General features: G+C 36.9%; 1 protein-coding gene across 4 annotated transcripts; it reads left to right on the forward strand.

The window, feature by feature from the left end:
• Positions 1 to 664: 664 nt before the first annotated feature.
• Positions 665 to 10,257, forward strand: ppox (protoporphyrinogen oxidase). Of its 4 annotated transcripts, XM_079470068.1 has the most exons (15): positions 759 to 799; positions 895 to 937; positions 1,635 to 1,669; positions 1,824 to 1,950; positions 2,295 to 2,429; positions 3,224 to 3,339; positions 3,461 to 3,593; positions 3,707 to 3,851; positions 4,147 to 4,340; positions 4,465 to 4,528; positions 4,639 to 4,757; positions 5,010 to 5,123; positions 5,793 to 5,942; positions 7,126 to 7,168; positions 7,251 to 8,300. In XM_079470068.1, exons 4-15 carry the CDS (start codon positions 1,864 to 1,866, stop codon positions 7,382 to 7,384), a joined length of 1,434 nt encoding a protein of 477 aa, XP_079326194.1. In that variant the 5' UTR covers positions 759 to 799; positions 895 to 937; positions 1,635 to 1,669; positions 1,824 to 1,863; the 3' UTR covers positions 7,385 to 8,300. The 4 variants fall into 4 exon arrangements, with proteins under 4 accessions (XP_079326193.1, XP_079326191.1, XP_079326192.1 ...); XM_079470067.1 differs by lacking the exon at positions 895 to 937 and having other exon boundaries at positions 665 to 799; positions 1,563 to 1,669; XM_079470066.1 differs by lacking the exon at positions 895 to 937 and having other exon boundaries at positions 716 to 799; positions 7,251 to 8,587.
• Positions 10,258 to 14,543: the final 4,286 nt, after the last annotated feature.

Consider the following 14,543-nt stretch of genomic DNA (forward strand, 5'->3'; position numbering starts at 1 on the left):
CATGTATATAAAGCACAGTCTCACAACATATTTACTTGGACGTCTGTTAAAAGTTGGACAGAACTTTTTCAACACCTGTCTGCACTACTTGCATTTAACAGAAATATGTATATTCACAGTATTCTTACATATTGTTAATACGATTTACGGATTAAAGATCTGTCTACTCTATCTATATTCCAAAAGTATTTTTGTTTTACTGTCAATAAATTTTATTACACTGCGGGACAACTTTTAAAAATAGTCATTTGAACTGTGCTTTATTTCTGAAAATGGCTAGTAAATTAGATTATAAATTATATTATTAATTGGATTTGCAGGACAAGATCCATACTCGGTTAAGGTTTTTTGTTAAAGAAACAATAAACATGTAAAACAATAAACATGTAAAAAATGTAAAAAGTGACAACTTTGAAAACTGTGTCATTTTTTAAATAATAAATAAAAATCTGTAGTAATTAAGCAGAAATCAAACACAGCAGCTAGAAATCGATTCTCGGAAACCAAGAATTGGAATCGGAATCGAGTCCAAAAAAATCAGAATCCCGCTATTTCTCTCATTCAAAATTCCATTTCACTCGGAAATGCGTGAAATTACGGAGGTAAAAACGATCGCAACCTCCGGCTCATGGGGACTTTAAATAAAAAAACATCTGTTGTAACTACGCAAGAGGAAGAGACTTTTATTATGGAGTTTTCTCGCACGTTTATCTTTGTTGAAGTTGGGCTGAAACAAAACTACACTCATGTCATTTACGTAACAGAAGCCGCTTGCTCTGAAATATAGACGTTTATGCAGGTATCGTGTGTTTTTATGACTGTCAATTGCATTTATAAAGTTTGTGGTCCTTTACTTTTATGATTGAAGGTTGACAGCGTGCATTCGTCCTGCAGTTTTCATGTTATGTTGCTCAAGACAAGTCAAGTTTGATGTAAGGTCTGCAAACAGTATCATTATTTTAACGTGTTTAAATAGCTTTGTATGATACTTTGCTTTTTACCATTATTGTAGTCTTCTATTGTATCATATTTTTTATTATATTGTGAATTATACATTTATTTGCGACTATTTCATAACACGTTATGGTCTGGTTTGAGATCCCCGCTGACAGAACAACAGAGCCCTGCTTAAGACAAAGAAGAATATGATATGTTTTTATGGGTTAGCATATCATGGGAAGGAATTCATAATATGGAAACTATAATGATGTCTACTGGTTGGCTATGTGATGGGGGGATGACAGGATCCATGCTGGAAAAAACAATAGAAACCAGTAAAACGGTGATAAGGGTTTTAAAGGGATTTATATTGGTTTATATGGGAACCATAAAATGAATTTTGTAATGGTTTTATTAGGAAAAAAGTTAATTGTTTATGATGGAAATCATTAGAATACATTTTAAGTAATTTGTTTTTTTAGTAGTGATATTATCTACGTGTAAATAATGCAGCTATATCGTCTCAATTGGATGTATTTTTGATGCACACATTTTATTCATAACCTCAAAACGTCTGGCTTTTGTTTGACTCTGATAAATGACAGCACATTCACCTTATCTAGGGCCACCACCCTGATACTCCCATCAGGGGTCACACAGCCCGTAACCATTAACTTCTTTTTTTTGCTGTCAAGTCAGAAGAACTCAAACTTCCTGCAGTCCTTAAGAGGTTATTGTGGTTCAATTTTACTTATGATTTTTATTTTATGTTAGAAAATGCTGTATCTTGGCCTGTCTTATTTTTTCCTTAGCAGTTTCTAATTATTTTTTATTATTGTCTCAAAGTATAACAGTGCTGTAATGTTTGGTTGCTGTTATTTTAGACGGTGCTCTTGTTGGATGTGTGGAGGGGTTTGGAGTTGAATGCAGAAGATTGTAGCAGTGCTCGGTGGGGGGATCGGGGGTCTGTCTGCCTGCCACCATCTCAGCAAGAGTCCTAATGTATCCAAGGTAAAACGGCATTAACTTATCTAGGCTAAGTAGCCCATTGATTTTATTTGATATTTAAATACTTATTAAAGTAAATGCCGATTTAAAGATTTTTATTATCGGCGTTCAGTTTTTAAAACACAATATAGATCGAATAGGATTATGTATGAGATTGAATGTCTCTTAATAAACTCTTAATGTCTCATTTTAATTCCTATCTTCCTTTAGCTTTTTGTGTTGTAGCTCTTGGATTGAAAATATCTGTTTTTATCTATTACTACGTTGCATTTCAAGTAACGTTATTTATAAACTTGTTCTTTCCACTGTACACCTTACACCACCACATATCTCCTGTCATGATGTAGGTGGTGCTCCTGGAGGGAAGTGGGAGGTGTGGAGGTTGGATGTACACCACAAGGAGAGATGATGGAGCGGTATTTGAACACGGACCCCGAGGGGTGAGACCTGCAGGAGCTGTCGGCCGGAACGCTTTGAATTTGGTATACATGTTTGTCTTTATGTTTTGTATGAGGGTTAATAAGTCAGCTGACTTTAAAAAAGACAAATGCATAAGTACTACTCACCAAATTTAATAAGATAAGAGTTCCTGTAGCTCAGTTGGTATTAGCAGTGCAAAGGCCAAGGGTTTGATCCCCAGGGTACACACATACTGGTTAATTGTATGACTTTTAATGGACTGTAAGTCGCTTTGGATAAAAACAAATGCATTCATAAAAAAATGTTATGTCAATCTTGTCTGTGAGGTTTGCTTTTCAATTGGATGACCACAAGAGGGCCACAGTGTACTGATAATATCAAAATTGCCATTAATGTAAAAGCTTATATCCGAAGAGGTTAATTTCTATTGTAAAGGTCTGGTAAATGTGTACCAGACATTACTGTAAAATAAATAAATAAATACTCAGCCAAAATGAAAAATCTGATTTAATTTACTCATCCTCAAATCTACATTTATTTGATTGATGAACATTTTTTGGCCACCGTTGACTACTATAGTAGGAAAAATTGCTCTCTAAATTTCTGTGATCTGTTGAACACAAAAGAAGATATTTTGAAGAATGTAGTTCTGGTGCATCTTTGACTGCCATTGTAATTTTTCCTACTATGCTAGACAACGTTGGCCAAAAACTGTTTGATTACAATCATTCTTCCAAATATCTTTCTGTGTGTTCATTAGAACAAATAAATGTTTACAGATTATGATCAACTCGAGGGTGAGTAAATGATGACAGAATTAATATTTTTGGGTGAACTGGGTTCATGGTTTGCGCAGGTGTCTGAGTTGGGTATTGAGTCTGAAATCCTGTTAGTTACAAAAGACCACGTGGCTTCCAAGAACCGGTTCTTGTATGTGAAAGGACAACTGCACAAGATGCCTTCAGGACTCGGGTGAGAAGAAATTAATTACTACAATATTAGTATTTTTTGACACCCTAGATCAGCATGAACAGGTATTGAAACTTTCTATTGTTGTCCCCCCTGAAATGTTTTTTATTAATTATTTCTTTAGCGGGGTTCTGCGCACCATCTCTCCCTTCTCCCGTCCCATCAGTCATAGCGTTCTGAAGGATATGCTGGTCAGTAAGGGAAAGGACGAGGACGAATCTGTTCATGCCTTTGTGTCCAGGCGTCTGAGTTCTGAGGTGAGACCTAACCTAACAGGATTAGGTTTGATGACCTGCACTTCCCTATCACTCTCAACAGTCTCAAATCTATCTATACTGATTTAGCCTGTTTTTCTTCTGTCTCTGTGCAGTTAGCAGATATAGCTATAGACAGTATGTGTAGAGGAGTGTTTGCTGGTGACTGCAGGCAGTTAAGTGTGAGATCTTGCTTTCCGGCTCTTTTTAGAGCAGAGCGGGAACGAGGCTCCATTGTTCTGGGCATGCTGATGGGTTCAGGTGAGACCTCAGAAGAGACGTTTCTGTTGTAGTATACGGTACTGTTTCTGTATGTTGTTCACATTTGGTTAAATAAATATGATTTAAAGAGATACTTCATCCAAGAATAAAACGTGTATTCAAACTTTGGAGGATTTCAGTGAATTCAAATGAACAAATCAGAAACAATAATAATCAAATAATGAAGAAGATATGGCTCTTCATAGAATACGAAATAGTTGATGATGTTGTTGACATTTGCATGTAATTGCCTGGAAATGTAATTTAATGTTTTTATATAATCATATTACATAAGGTGGTGGTCCTAATGTAGTCCCTTCTGAATTGGCCAAGAGAGCATCAGAAGAGTCATGGAGCCTGTGGTCTCTGAAGAGAGGCATGCAGACACTTCCAGAAGCTATGGAGAACTCTCTGAGGAGACGAGAGCATGTGGAGGTTCATCACAACACTTGTGTTAAGAGCCTGACCCTGCAAGGAGGGGTTTGGGAGGTGAGATGTGTCCGGAATCTTCTCATTCAAATGAGGCAAAAAAAATCATGACACGCTTTGCTGTTTTGTTGCTGTAGTCAGACAGTAATCTTGATGTCTTATGTTTTTCTAAATTTTTAAATAGATCAAACTGGAAGATGGAGCCACGTTAAAAGCTGATCATGTGATTTCCACGCTTCCTGCATCAGGTAAATCTTATTCTTTTTGGTCACAATGTATGTCTTTTTATTACTTGAGAGAATTCCACATTTAGTAAAAGTAAATTATATTACATCACTTTCTATATGTATCTTTGCAGCCTTGGCATCAGTGCTGCCTCCTGCTGCTCAACCCCTGACAGAACAACTGCGATCCATTGCCTCTGCCACTGTTGCCGTGGTGAATTTGGAGTATGAGGGTTTCATTCTTCCTATTACAGTAAGACCTTATTCTGTGATCTCAAACAACAATAAACAATCTATAAAGAAGACACTTTATATAATATAGTCCACTGTAAAACAGCGTTCATATGAGCAAGTGGGCGATATTGATGAAACCGTGCATTCTGTCAGCCTGGTTGGAATGGTGAAATTCATACATTTTCATCCAGATGTTCCAGAGGTTTTGTTTATATACCCAGGAACATGCATGTGTTGATCTGATTATCAATGTATCTGTGATGTGTTTAAGGGCTTTGGACACTTGGTGCCTTCCTCAGAAGATCCCGGTCTGTTAGGGGTCGTATATGACTCGGTTTCCTTTCCGCAGCACAATCGAAATGGAGGACCGACCACCAGATTGACGGTGAGACCTTTTACATACACAAAATTAGTGTCACAGTATTTTTTTTATTTTGTAGGATTTTCTTGATACAAACAAAAAAGGGTTTCTGCTGTTTTTGGCTCAAGCAATGGGAAAATATATACATGCTCAAGGAGTCTAAAGCTTCAAATTTGTCCTTAAAACTACAAATATTGTTTATATATGAAGAGATGCATTTCTGATTCGATCAAATCCTTTCGGTTCTTCTATCTTTTAACATATTAGCCACAGATATAAAAATATCTCCTAGTGCTCTCCTGGCCTCAAAACAACAAAAAATTGCTTCTGAATTATTAATTACTTATCCACTTAAATCATTATTAATTTAAGAGTTACGAGTCCTTTGCTGTGGACATGTTTTCCCAATACATCTGTGTATTCGAAGGACTGGTGACTTCTGAACAAGCATGAAATCTGAGTGCTATTGTTGAAATATGCTGTGAGTGGTGTTAGGAACCTGAATAACATAATGTAACCCCCCAAACCTGCGCAGTGAGATCAGTCATCTGAATGATGTTATAATAATGATTCCTGCTGTTATCATCACAAGGCGGTTTTCTGAATAGTGTCATTTTCCAGTGTAATTACTGCCGTGCTACAGCCGTATGTGTGTGATTATTGAAAGCTGTGTGTGTGTGTGTGTGTGTGTAGGTGATGATGGGTGGTGCCTGGTTCGAGCAGGCGTTTGGTAATCGACATGAAGTGACCCAACAGACACTCTTGGATCGGGCCACCAGGGCGGTAACTTCTCACCTGGGTGTCACGTCCCCACCTGTGTGGAGCCTGGTTTCTATACTGGAGGTACTATAATGTTTGCTTATTAATTATTAAAGAAAGAGTTCACAAACATATTAAAACTGCCCCATCCTCATGCCATAACATACATATATATATATATATATTTCTCTTCATTTCAACACAAACCATATGTTTTTTATTAAAATGCTGTTAAGTTATTTAACTTTGGGCGAAGAAACAATTCAATTCAAATCAATTAGTTTAAAGGTCCAATGTGTTATTTATTTGGAGGATCTATTAACGGAAATGCAATATATTAGAAAGCGTTATGTTTTTTTATTACCTTAGAATGAGCTATTTCTATTTACAAACACCGTGGGTCCCCTTAGGTGGAATTCACCATGTTGTTTCTACAGTAACTCTAAATGGGGTGGAGTGAGCCATTGGTTGCAATTCGCAACATCACCGCTAGATGCTGCCAAATTTCATACACTGGACCTTTAAGTTATGTTTTCCAAAGCAAAACAACATGTTTGAAAATTGTTATATAATATAAATTTATTGGGTTTCGATGCAAGCAACCTATGTGAACTTACTAAATAAAATAAGTACTTGTTAAAGGAATTATTCAAATGTTATGTTGAATTGAATAGATAACATTTATTTAAAAAGATGACGAAGATCTAATTTGAGTCAATCGTGAGATTATTTCACAGCCACCAGATGTGCTCGGTTTCTGTTTTGACATCAATCCCGGCAGATGGTCCATTTTTTTAAGCGTTACTTTGCCCTCCATCTCTGTTTTTCTGGGAGTTCAGTGAGCAAAACAGAATGTAAGATGCTGGGGCAGGATGTCTTAAAAAGGTTCACCTATCCTCTGACCAGTCAAGACAGACTGTCTCAAAGGGGCCGAGAAGAGCCGCACTGCTTCATTTAAGATTGACTTTTGCTTTATTACTTAGTCGAAGGGCAAGATGATAATTTCCACCTTAGTGCGCCCACACGCTTGCGCTCATTTTATTTCATGCTACATTGTCTAATTGACTGCAATGTCTCTGAACGGTTTAATTACCCTGATATACTCTCACAAAGAGGAGAGCTATTCACTCCTCTGCTGTATCTAAAATCTCATATTGTCTTTCAGATGAATGAATACCTCTTTGAATTTTGATGTTTTTCTTTGTGTGTGTTTTGTCTGAGCTCAGCTGTGAATAAATCATGTTTATTTATGCCATTTGCTTTTCAGAACTGCATTCCCCAGTATCATTTAGGACACTGGAAACGACTTGGTAAGTCAAAGTTCATTATCACCCGAACTGATGTCCTATTCTAGAAACATATTAATTACAGACAGACGTTTCTTATTTTCAGAAAAGATGAGGCAATACATCAGCAAGAACAATCTGCCCCTTACACTGGCTGGAGCTTCCTACGACGGTGTCTCTGTCAATGATGTTATATTCAGTGGGCAAACAGCTGCAGAGGGTCTCATCGGGGAAATCTGACCTTCAGTCGATTCTGATTTTGCGAGATGGTTTGGTGTTGTACATTTGAGGAAAGGACCAGCTTTACTTGAATCCTAAATGGACATTTAAGTGTCTACATTGGATCTACAGCATAATGTTTGTTTTTCTTATATATTTCTGGACTGCTGTGAACGTTAAGAGACCCTTCGTGCAAAAATGAGCCGCCAAAAAATAAATGCAATACAGTTGCAGCTAAATGATTGTAGAGCTCTGCTGTCCCCATGGCAGATTAATTAAATTAATTTCTTAATCTAAAAATTGATCTTGGATAAAGAACATAATATTGCACTGGGATATTGTGTATATAAATCTCGCTTATCATTAGGAAAGTTTATGCAAATTTTGTTACCAAAAGATGATATGCCATTAGAACAGAGTGTCTTTTTTTCCAGAAATGTCCATTATGTTTCATACGCGCAGCAGATTGGAAATGACTGTGGCCATCTGTATTGTCATTTACTTGGAAAGGGCAAAAAAATGTAAAGTACACTATCACTCAAGAGAAGCAGACTTTTAATGGCCGCTTGAGTGCCATCCGTTTAACATGCAGATGCTTGGAAAAGCATTTCTCAAAATGTACCACTGTAGTGTGATTCAATTCAAAATAATGTTTAAGCATAATATACACAGATGTGCCTTTTTGCTTTTAAACTCACTGAGGAGCGATCGGTGGATGGGCCAATAACATTTGAAATGGCGTTGAAAACAGTTCCATTAAATTACCTGAATTACTTTATTAGGCTTGACAGTTGATCTTGGTTATAATTTTGTTCATATTATCTGTAGATCTTTGCATCTGATCAGCATTAAATGAAACGTGTTTGCTATGTCAGGTCACGTGTAATGTAGTATCTGTACCTTGATAACAGTAAATTAAACAACAAACATCGTACTCAAACCCATAATCATTAACCATACGGTGAGTTCACCTTGACATGTTGTTGCTCACTCCTCTGGGTCGGTTGACAGCTCGGTTGGAAAGTTTTTTGACAAAACGCACATCATCAGACGAGCTCGGAGAATGCTGTGCCGGCCAGCAACATTGACATGTTGTTGCAAGAGTTCTTGTTGGCTTTGTAAATTGTGCATTTTTAAGCATTTCCTGTCTGAATTCACACTGCTGGAGATTGACATTGTCGCTAATACTTATTTTGAACGAGAAGACTGGACCGTTTATGATTTCAGCTCAAGCTTTATTTGTGTTTTATTGTATATGCTATAGACTTGTGTTTAAAAATGGACTGGGGTTGCACCTGGTGAGGTGGGACGTATTGATTTGCACCAGTAAGCAACCACCTAGCAACTGCATAGTAATGCACTAAATAACTCGCATAGGAAAGCCAATGCATGTTTACACAAGGAAAGACCTTTCCCCATTCTAGTTGAATCTATTTTACGATTATCAAACTTCACAAATATATCGAAAAGTTGAGTGAGGATCTATGAGATCTATGGCTTTCCACTAGTTTAGGACAAGCCCACCTGTCCTATCAGTGCCTTCATATAAAAATAAAACTAGCATATGGCATTTTCTAAAACAATGAAGTGAAACATATTGTTATAAAAGAGTTACAAAGAGACTTTTGGCGTTACTCGACAGTCGTGAAGAGGTGTGAAGGAATCTCTTTTCAATTCTGTTGAGAGCAGTTGGCAACCGTCCTCCGCTGAACTCCTGATAGAATCAGCATTGTTAAAACGGCTGGCATCAGTTTCGCTCGGAGCAGAGATTTTGGGTCTTTTTTTTATTTCTGGACCACCTAGGACAGTTCCAATCCTGTCTGGCGGTTTATTTTTCACAACATTTCACGTTGACCAATCTCATTCCGTGATGCCACAACACATTCCCTTTGTTGGCAATGTTGTTTCATTAGGAGCTCATGTATTCAAATCATTAGCCAATATGGCGTTTAATTGCCATTCTTAAAGCTGGTGGGTGGGATTTCAGATTCTCTTTCAATTTGCATATATTTCACGCTCGATCTGGGCTACTAAAGACCTTCGCATCTCAAAGATAAGCTTCAGTTTCTGATTCTTATACAGGAATTATAATTATGTCTTGTTTGTATTTTGACATGCTCTTTTAAGTTCAACAATGAACAGTGCATTGCATAATAATGACAAATCCTGTGAAACAAGTTAGATCATCCATGGGTTTACTTTAGGCTTATAGAAGTACTTCCAAAACCAATGATCTGAATTATATGTATCCTAAGTTTTGTGTTCTCTGCTGGCAGGTAAAGTAGGTTGATAGTAGGTTCACAGTAGTATCATGATACTTTGAAAACAAAATCCAAAACATGACCAATGTTCAGGAAGATTTGTTTTGTTGTACATATAACATATTATAAAGCTGACAACCTAGATTGAATTAATCCATCTGTATGTAAATGGATACAGACTGAATGTATAACTACATCTCAACATTAACTTTAAGAAAACGAAACCCTAAGTAAATAACTTAAAGCGGTAAAAACAATTTAGATATAAAACGTTATATGTTGATGCAGATCACATGTTGGCAGCTCAACCAATATTGAACAGTAAAACAATCGTCAATGCAGTATACACCGCAAATTATTTTGTATTGCAATATGATCTTACACCCATACTAGGCTTGATCTGTGAATACTTGACAGACAAATGAAAAAAGAACACTAACTCTTTCTCTCAACAGCTTGGTCTTGCTTTTGTTAATACTAATAACTTTATAAACATCTATTATTGCTCATCTATTCCTTTATGTTTTGCTTGTTTTTCAGTCTTGGCAACACAGAGCATTTCATCTCCGAGCTGCTTTTTATACTTTTACATTCTGTTTTTTTGCGCTGTCCTTGTAATAAGAGGAGAGTCACAATGAAGAAAAAAGGAGGTATTTCAGTAATACGTAAGTTTCACATTTTGTATTACTCTACAAGTGAAGAAAAGGGAATGCTAGGCTGTTAGAACAACGTTATTATTTATACAGCCTAGCATTCCCTTTTCTTCACTTGTAGAGTAATACAAAATTTGAAACTTTTTTTCTTCATGTTTTGATTTAGAATAGAATGAGCAGTGTTCTCAATGCATGTATATTGAAATAAAAGTTATTATAAGGATTTTGATCTTTACTCACTTTAAACACACTGCTATTATTTTGAACACAACTGAAATAGAAAACAAGATTTGTATATTTTCTAAAGAAAATGTGAATAGTGTTTGCCTATTCAAGCCTGCATGCTGTGGTTGCTAAGGTGTTTTGAGCTGGTTGTAGTGTGATGTGCTGGTAGCTCCTTGTGGGCTCCAAAAAAAGTCTTTTGATATTCTGGTTCTGGTATTTCAGATATGGCTCAGGTCAGTCTTTCATTCTATGGGATTTGTTTGCTTTTATCATCCCAGGGGAAATATTGTAAGTCAGACGGGCATTTAATAGCACAGCTTCCCTCAATAAACCACATCACAAGTTTAGCGTTTATTCAGGTCTGTAGCTTAAACAATGCTAGATGTTTCTTCTAAACCCATACAAATAATAATCAAATTTGAAAATTGATATCAAAATATATAACGCAAAATAAAAATAAGTTCGAAATTATTCTAGGTGTCTGTATTGCTTTTGTTTAATTTCATTTCACTATCATCCACGCTTTATCCCACATCAACAGTGCAATTTATCGTCTCCGAGGCATTGTGACTCTCCCTGCAAGCTTCTGACAGAGAAATTATTTACCTTTATAATACATTCATGCGACGAGGGAGACGTACAACAATGATCAAATGTTTTTCTTACCTTTGTGATTTAGAGATGGGAATTCATCTTTTAGTAAACAAATTGGGTTACTGCCTGTTGGCCTCTTGTTTAAAATCCACTGACAAGTTCTTTCTCGAGGACTGATTTTTGTGTTACACTCATTGCTGGATGGATCTTTGATGCACAGAAACGTTTCAGGATTACAAGTTGCTTGTCTTAAAAACAGGTGCGTAACCACGAGGGACTCGAGGGACACTGGTGCACACCCAATAACTGTTTATACAAGTTAATACAAGTCTGATATGCTTTTTGTTCTTTTCTTGTTTGGATTTTGTTGTTTCTGATAATTAATGCAACTTGTGCCAATGTCATCTTTTGCACATTTTTGTCGCACAGTTGTTGTTCTTTTATAGCTATAGTTCGCTTATGCTTTAAGTCTCAATTGTTAAAAAAAAGAAACACATGAGACGATTGTTAACATACACGAAGAGTATATGGAGCTGTAATATAAACGTACGTTGTAGAGATAGAATATTCTGGATAATAATTGTTCTTTTGAGAATAATCTGGATTTCTCTAAATTTGATGACAACGTCTGAGTTCATATATTGAAACCTTCAATAATATTAACTTTTGATTGCAGACTTGACAAATCTGAACTCAGTTCGAATTGAGACATTTTCTAAATAAACGTGTTAAATTTCTTGATCTTTTTTTCAGAAGAAATATCTGAGACGCAACAGAAATGCCCCAGTTTGCTCTAAAATCTCATCTGTGATATTTTTTCTTATGAGACATCAAATGTGTCCTTTGTAGATATTGTGTTGTTATGATTTCAATATTAAGATAATCTAAGATGGCTGGCGAATTGTTGATAATAAATAATAACATGACGTCAACTTTTAGTTATATTATAAACTGTGTGTCTCAGAACCTGTTTTCTGTTTTTCTCTGTTTGTATATATAAACACCCTCTATTTTTTGTCACGCCATTGATAGTCTTTCTTGCACCAGAATGGTGCACGTGACCTCTGTTCCGTTAGATTGCAGTCAACCATTGAGGTGAGTGGACAGAAACATGAGGAAATCCTCCTCCGATGCTTCATTACTGGAGATGATGAAAAATATAAGGGAGGTGTGAGACTGCAACCGCCTTGGTTGTAGGAAAGGAGCTTAATTTACTGCTGTCAAAAGCTAAAAGCCTCCAAATCGTACAGTAATTAAAACAGCAGGCGTAGTGAAGCCTGTTTGAAATTCATACGGCACGATGAGGGTCTCGTGAGGAGCTTTAGTTTTCATACATTCAGTCGATGCATCGAGGAGAAAAAGCCCTCGGGTCCACCGGCGTGCCCTCCCACACTTCCGTTCTCTTTGGCTTTGTGTAATAATAGACCCGTATCTTCAAGTGTTCCCCTACCATGTTCCCCGTCATATTAACAAAGACGTATTGCCTCCGAATGCAATTCTCTGCAAAGCTGTGGAGGACGTTAAACCGCACACTTCGGTAAGCAGCACAGACAAGTCTGTCACATTCGTAATCCACAGGAGTTTAATTAATCACAAAGTTATAATGTTTCTCCCAGCGGGGGGGTCGAGCTTCTGATCTGTTCATGACAGTGGATAAATCTTGCCTACGCAAATGCGCAGCGCGCAAGCTCAAATATTAATCGAGCTCATCGTTTTACGTCACCAAAGATTAATGGATGATCGTTGGCGGCTGTCTTCGTCCATTCGTCCCCGTGTTTTTTAGGCTTTAAAAATCTAAAAATGACTCTAGTTCCCTCTTTTCCTCATGGTTCTGTCTGAATGTGACTGATAGATGTTGATATTAATTGGAATAGTGGAGCTCATTCCCCTGCCTGGGTGACTAGGGATGGAAACAGCCATGCTCGGTCCAATTAGATGTAGTGTCAGTCAGAACCTGTTGTAGATTTGTCCTCCAAAGCCAAAGGGTTTTTTGGGCTTTTTATTGTAGAAATAGTACAGAAAAATGAAAGTATGAGGGGTAGCGAAGGATGGTATTAGAGTGTTATATATACCAGATTAGAACCCTTGTGCCGCATAAGCAACTGGTCTTAAACTTTTAGTGGAAGGAATTTAAAAGGGAAAAACTTACTTAAAATGAAATTGCTTGAATATAAACCCATTATAAAAGGCCAGAATCGTTATAAATCCAGCATTTTCATCAATGTACCCCCCTCTTCAACTCCTTATAAATGCTTTTTAAAATGGAAAGGACTGCCTTTCCACGTTAACCATGTACAGGGTTGATATTAGAAAGCAATTTAAAATAACCTTTCAGAATTGAAGGAATAGCATGATTGCTGGGAAAGCCACAGATCTGAATCTGAAGGCAAACCTTTCTCACAACTGGATACATTTTCTTTCAGAGACGGAATTAATTCATGGGATCCCTTGAGAAGTGCAGTTTACAATTAGGTTGCATAAAAAGTTTATATGTTCACACCAAACACTAAATGGTTTGTATCCATATTAATTAGATGTGTGGGCTGAGAGTGATTGGATAAGGAGAGAGAACAGGACAATTTGAAGGAAAAAGTGCCACATTGTGCTCACTTAGCACAAATTTGTAAAGGCTTTCTCTGTGTTCATTAGAACAAAGAAATATATACAGATTTGGAACAACTTGAGAGTGAGTAAATTATGAATAATTTATACATTTTTATTTTTAGTTGAACTGTCCCTTTAAGTTTTCCCTTAAAGCGATAGTTCACACAGAAATACAATTTCTGGTAACATTTATTCACACACGTCTTGCTCAAAACCTTTAAATGCCCTTTTCTTTTGGAACAAATTGGTTTTGTGTCTATACAATGGAAGTCAATGGGGATCGATTGCTTTTAGGTTACCAACATTCTTCAAAATATCTTCTTTAGTGTTCTGCAGATGAATGAAAGCGTTACAGGCTTGGAAAGACATAAGGGGGAGTTAATCATGAAAGGTTCAGATAGATTTACGGTGGTAAAGTGAATCTGAAGTCAAACCTGCACAAAGTTTCTATCAGTGAGATGGAGTCAACTGGATCCAGAGAATCAGATTAGATGCAGGTTAGTCCAGCAGCCTTGACATCAGATAACACAGCAGCAACTGATCTCCTGCATTTCAGCCTCTGACAGCGCAGGCTTCAAGCACAAGAGATCAGTGATTAAATGCCTGTTTGTGTTACAAACTGTTAACGTGTGTCAAGCCGTGCGACAAGATCGTCTGTTAGTTTTCCCTGAAATTGGATGCTGAGACACACGCGTCAAATGTTTGTGTATATGTGTGTGTATGAGCGGCTCTGTCAAGGATTGCAATGACAGAACCCAATTGCAGACAGCTCTTTAAACAAAAACGTTTATTCACAAAACTTGAACAGAAAAATCCCTTGAGGTGGAAAGACAGGACCAAAAC

The sequence above is a fragment of the Barbatula barbatula genome (assembly GCF_947034865.1).
Source record: "Barbatula barbatula genome assembly, chromosome: 12".
Taxonomy (NCBI): Eukaryota; Metazoa; Chordata; class Actinopteri; order Cypriniformes; family Nemacheilidae; genus Barbatula; species Barbatula barbatula.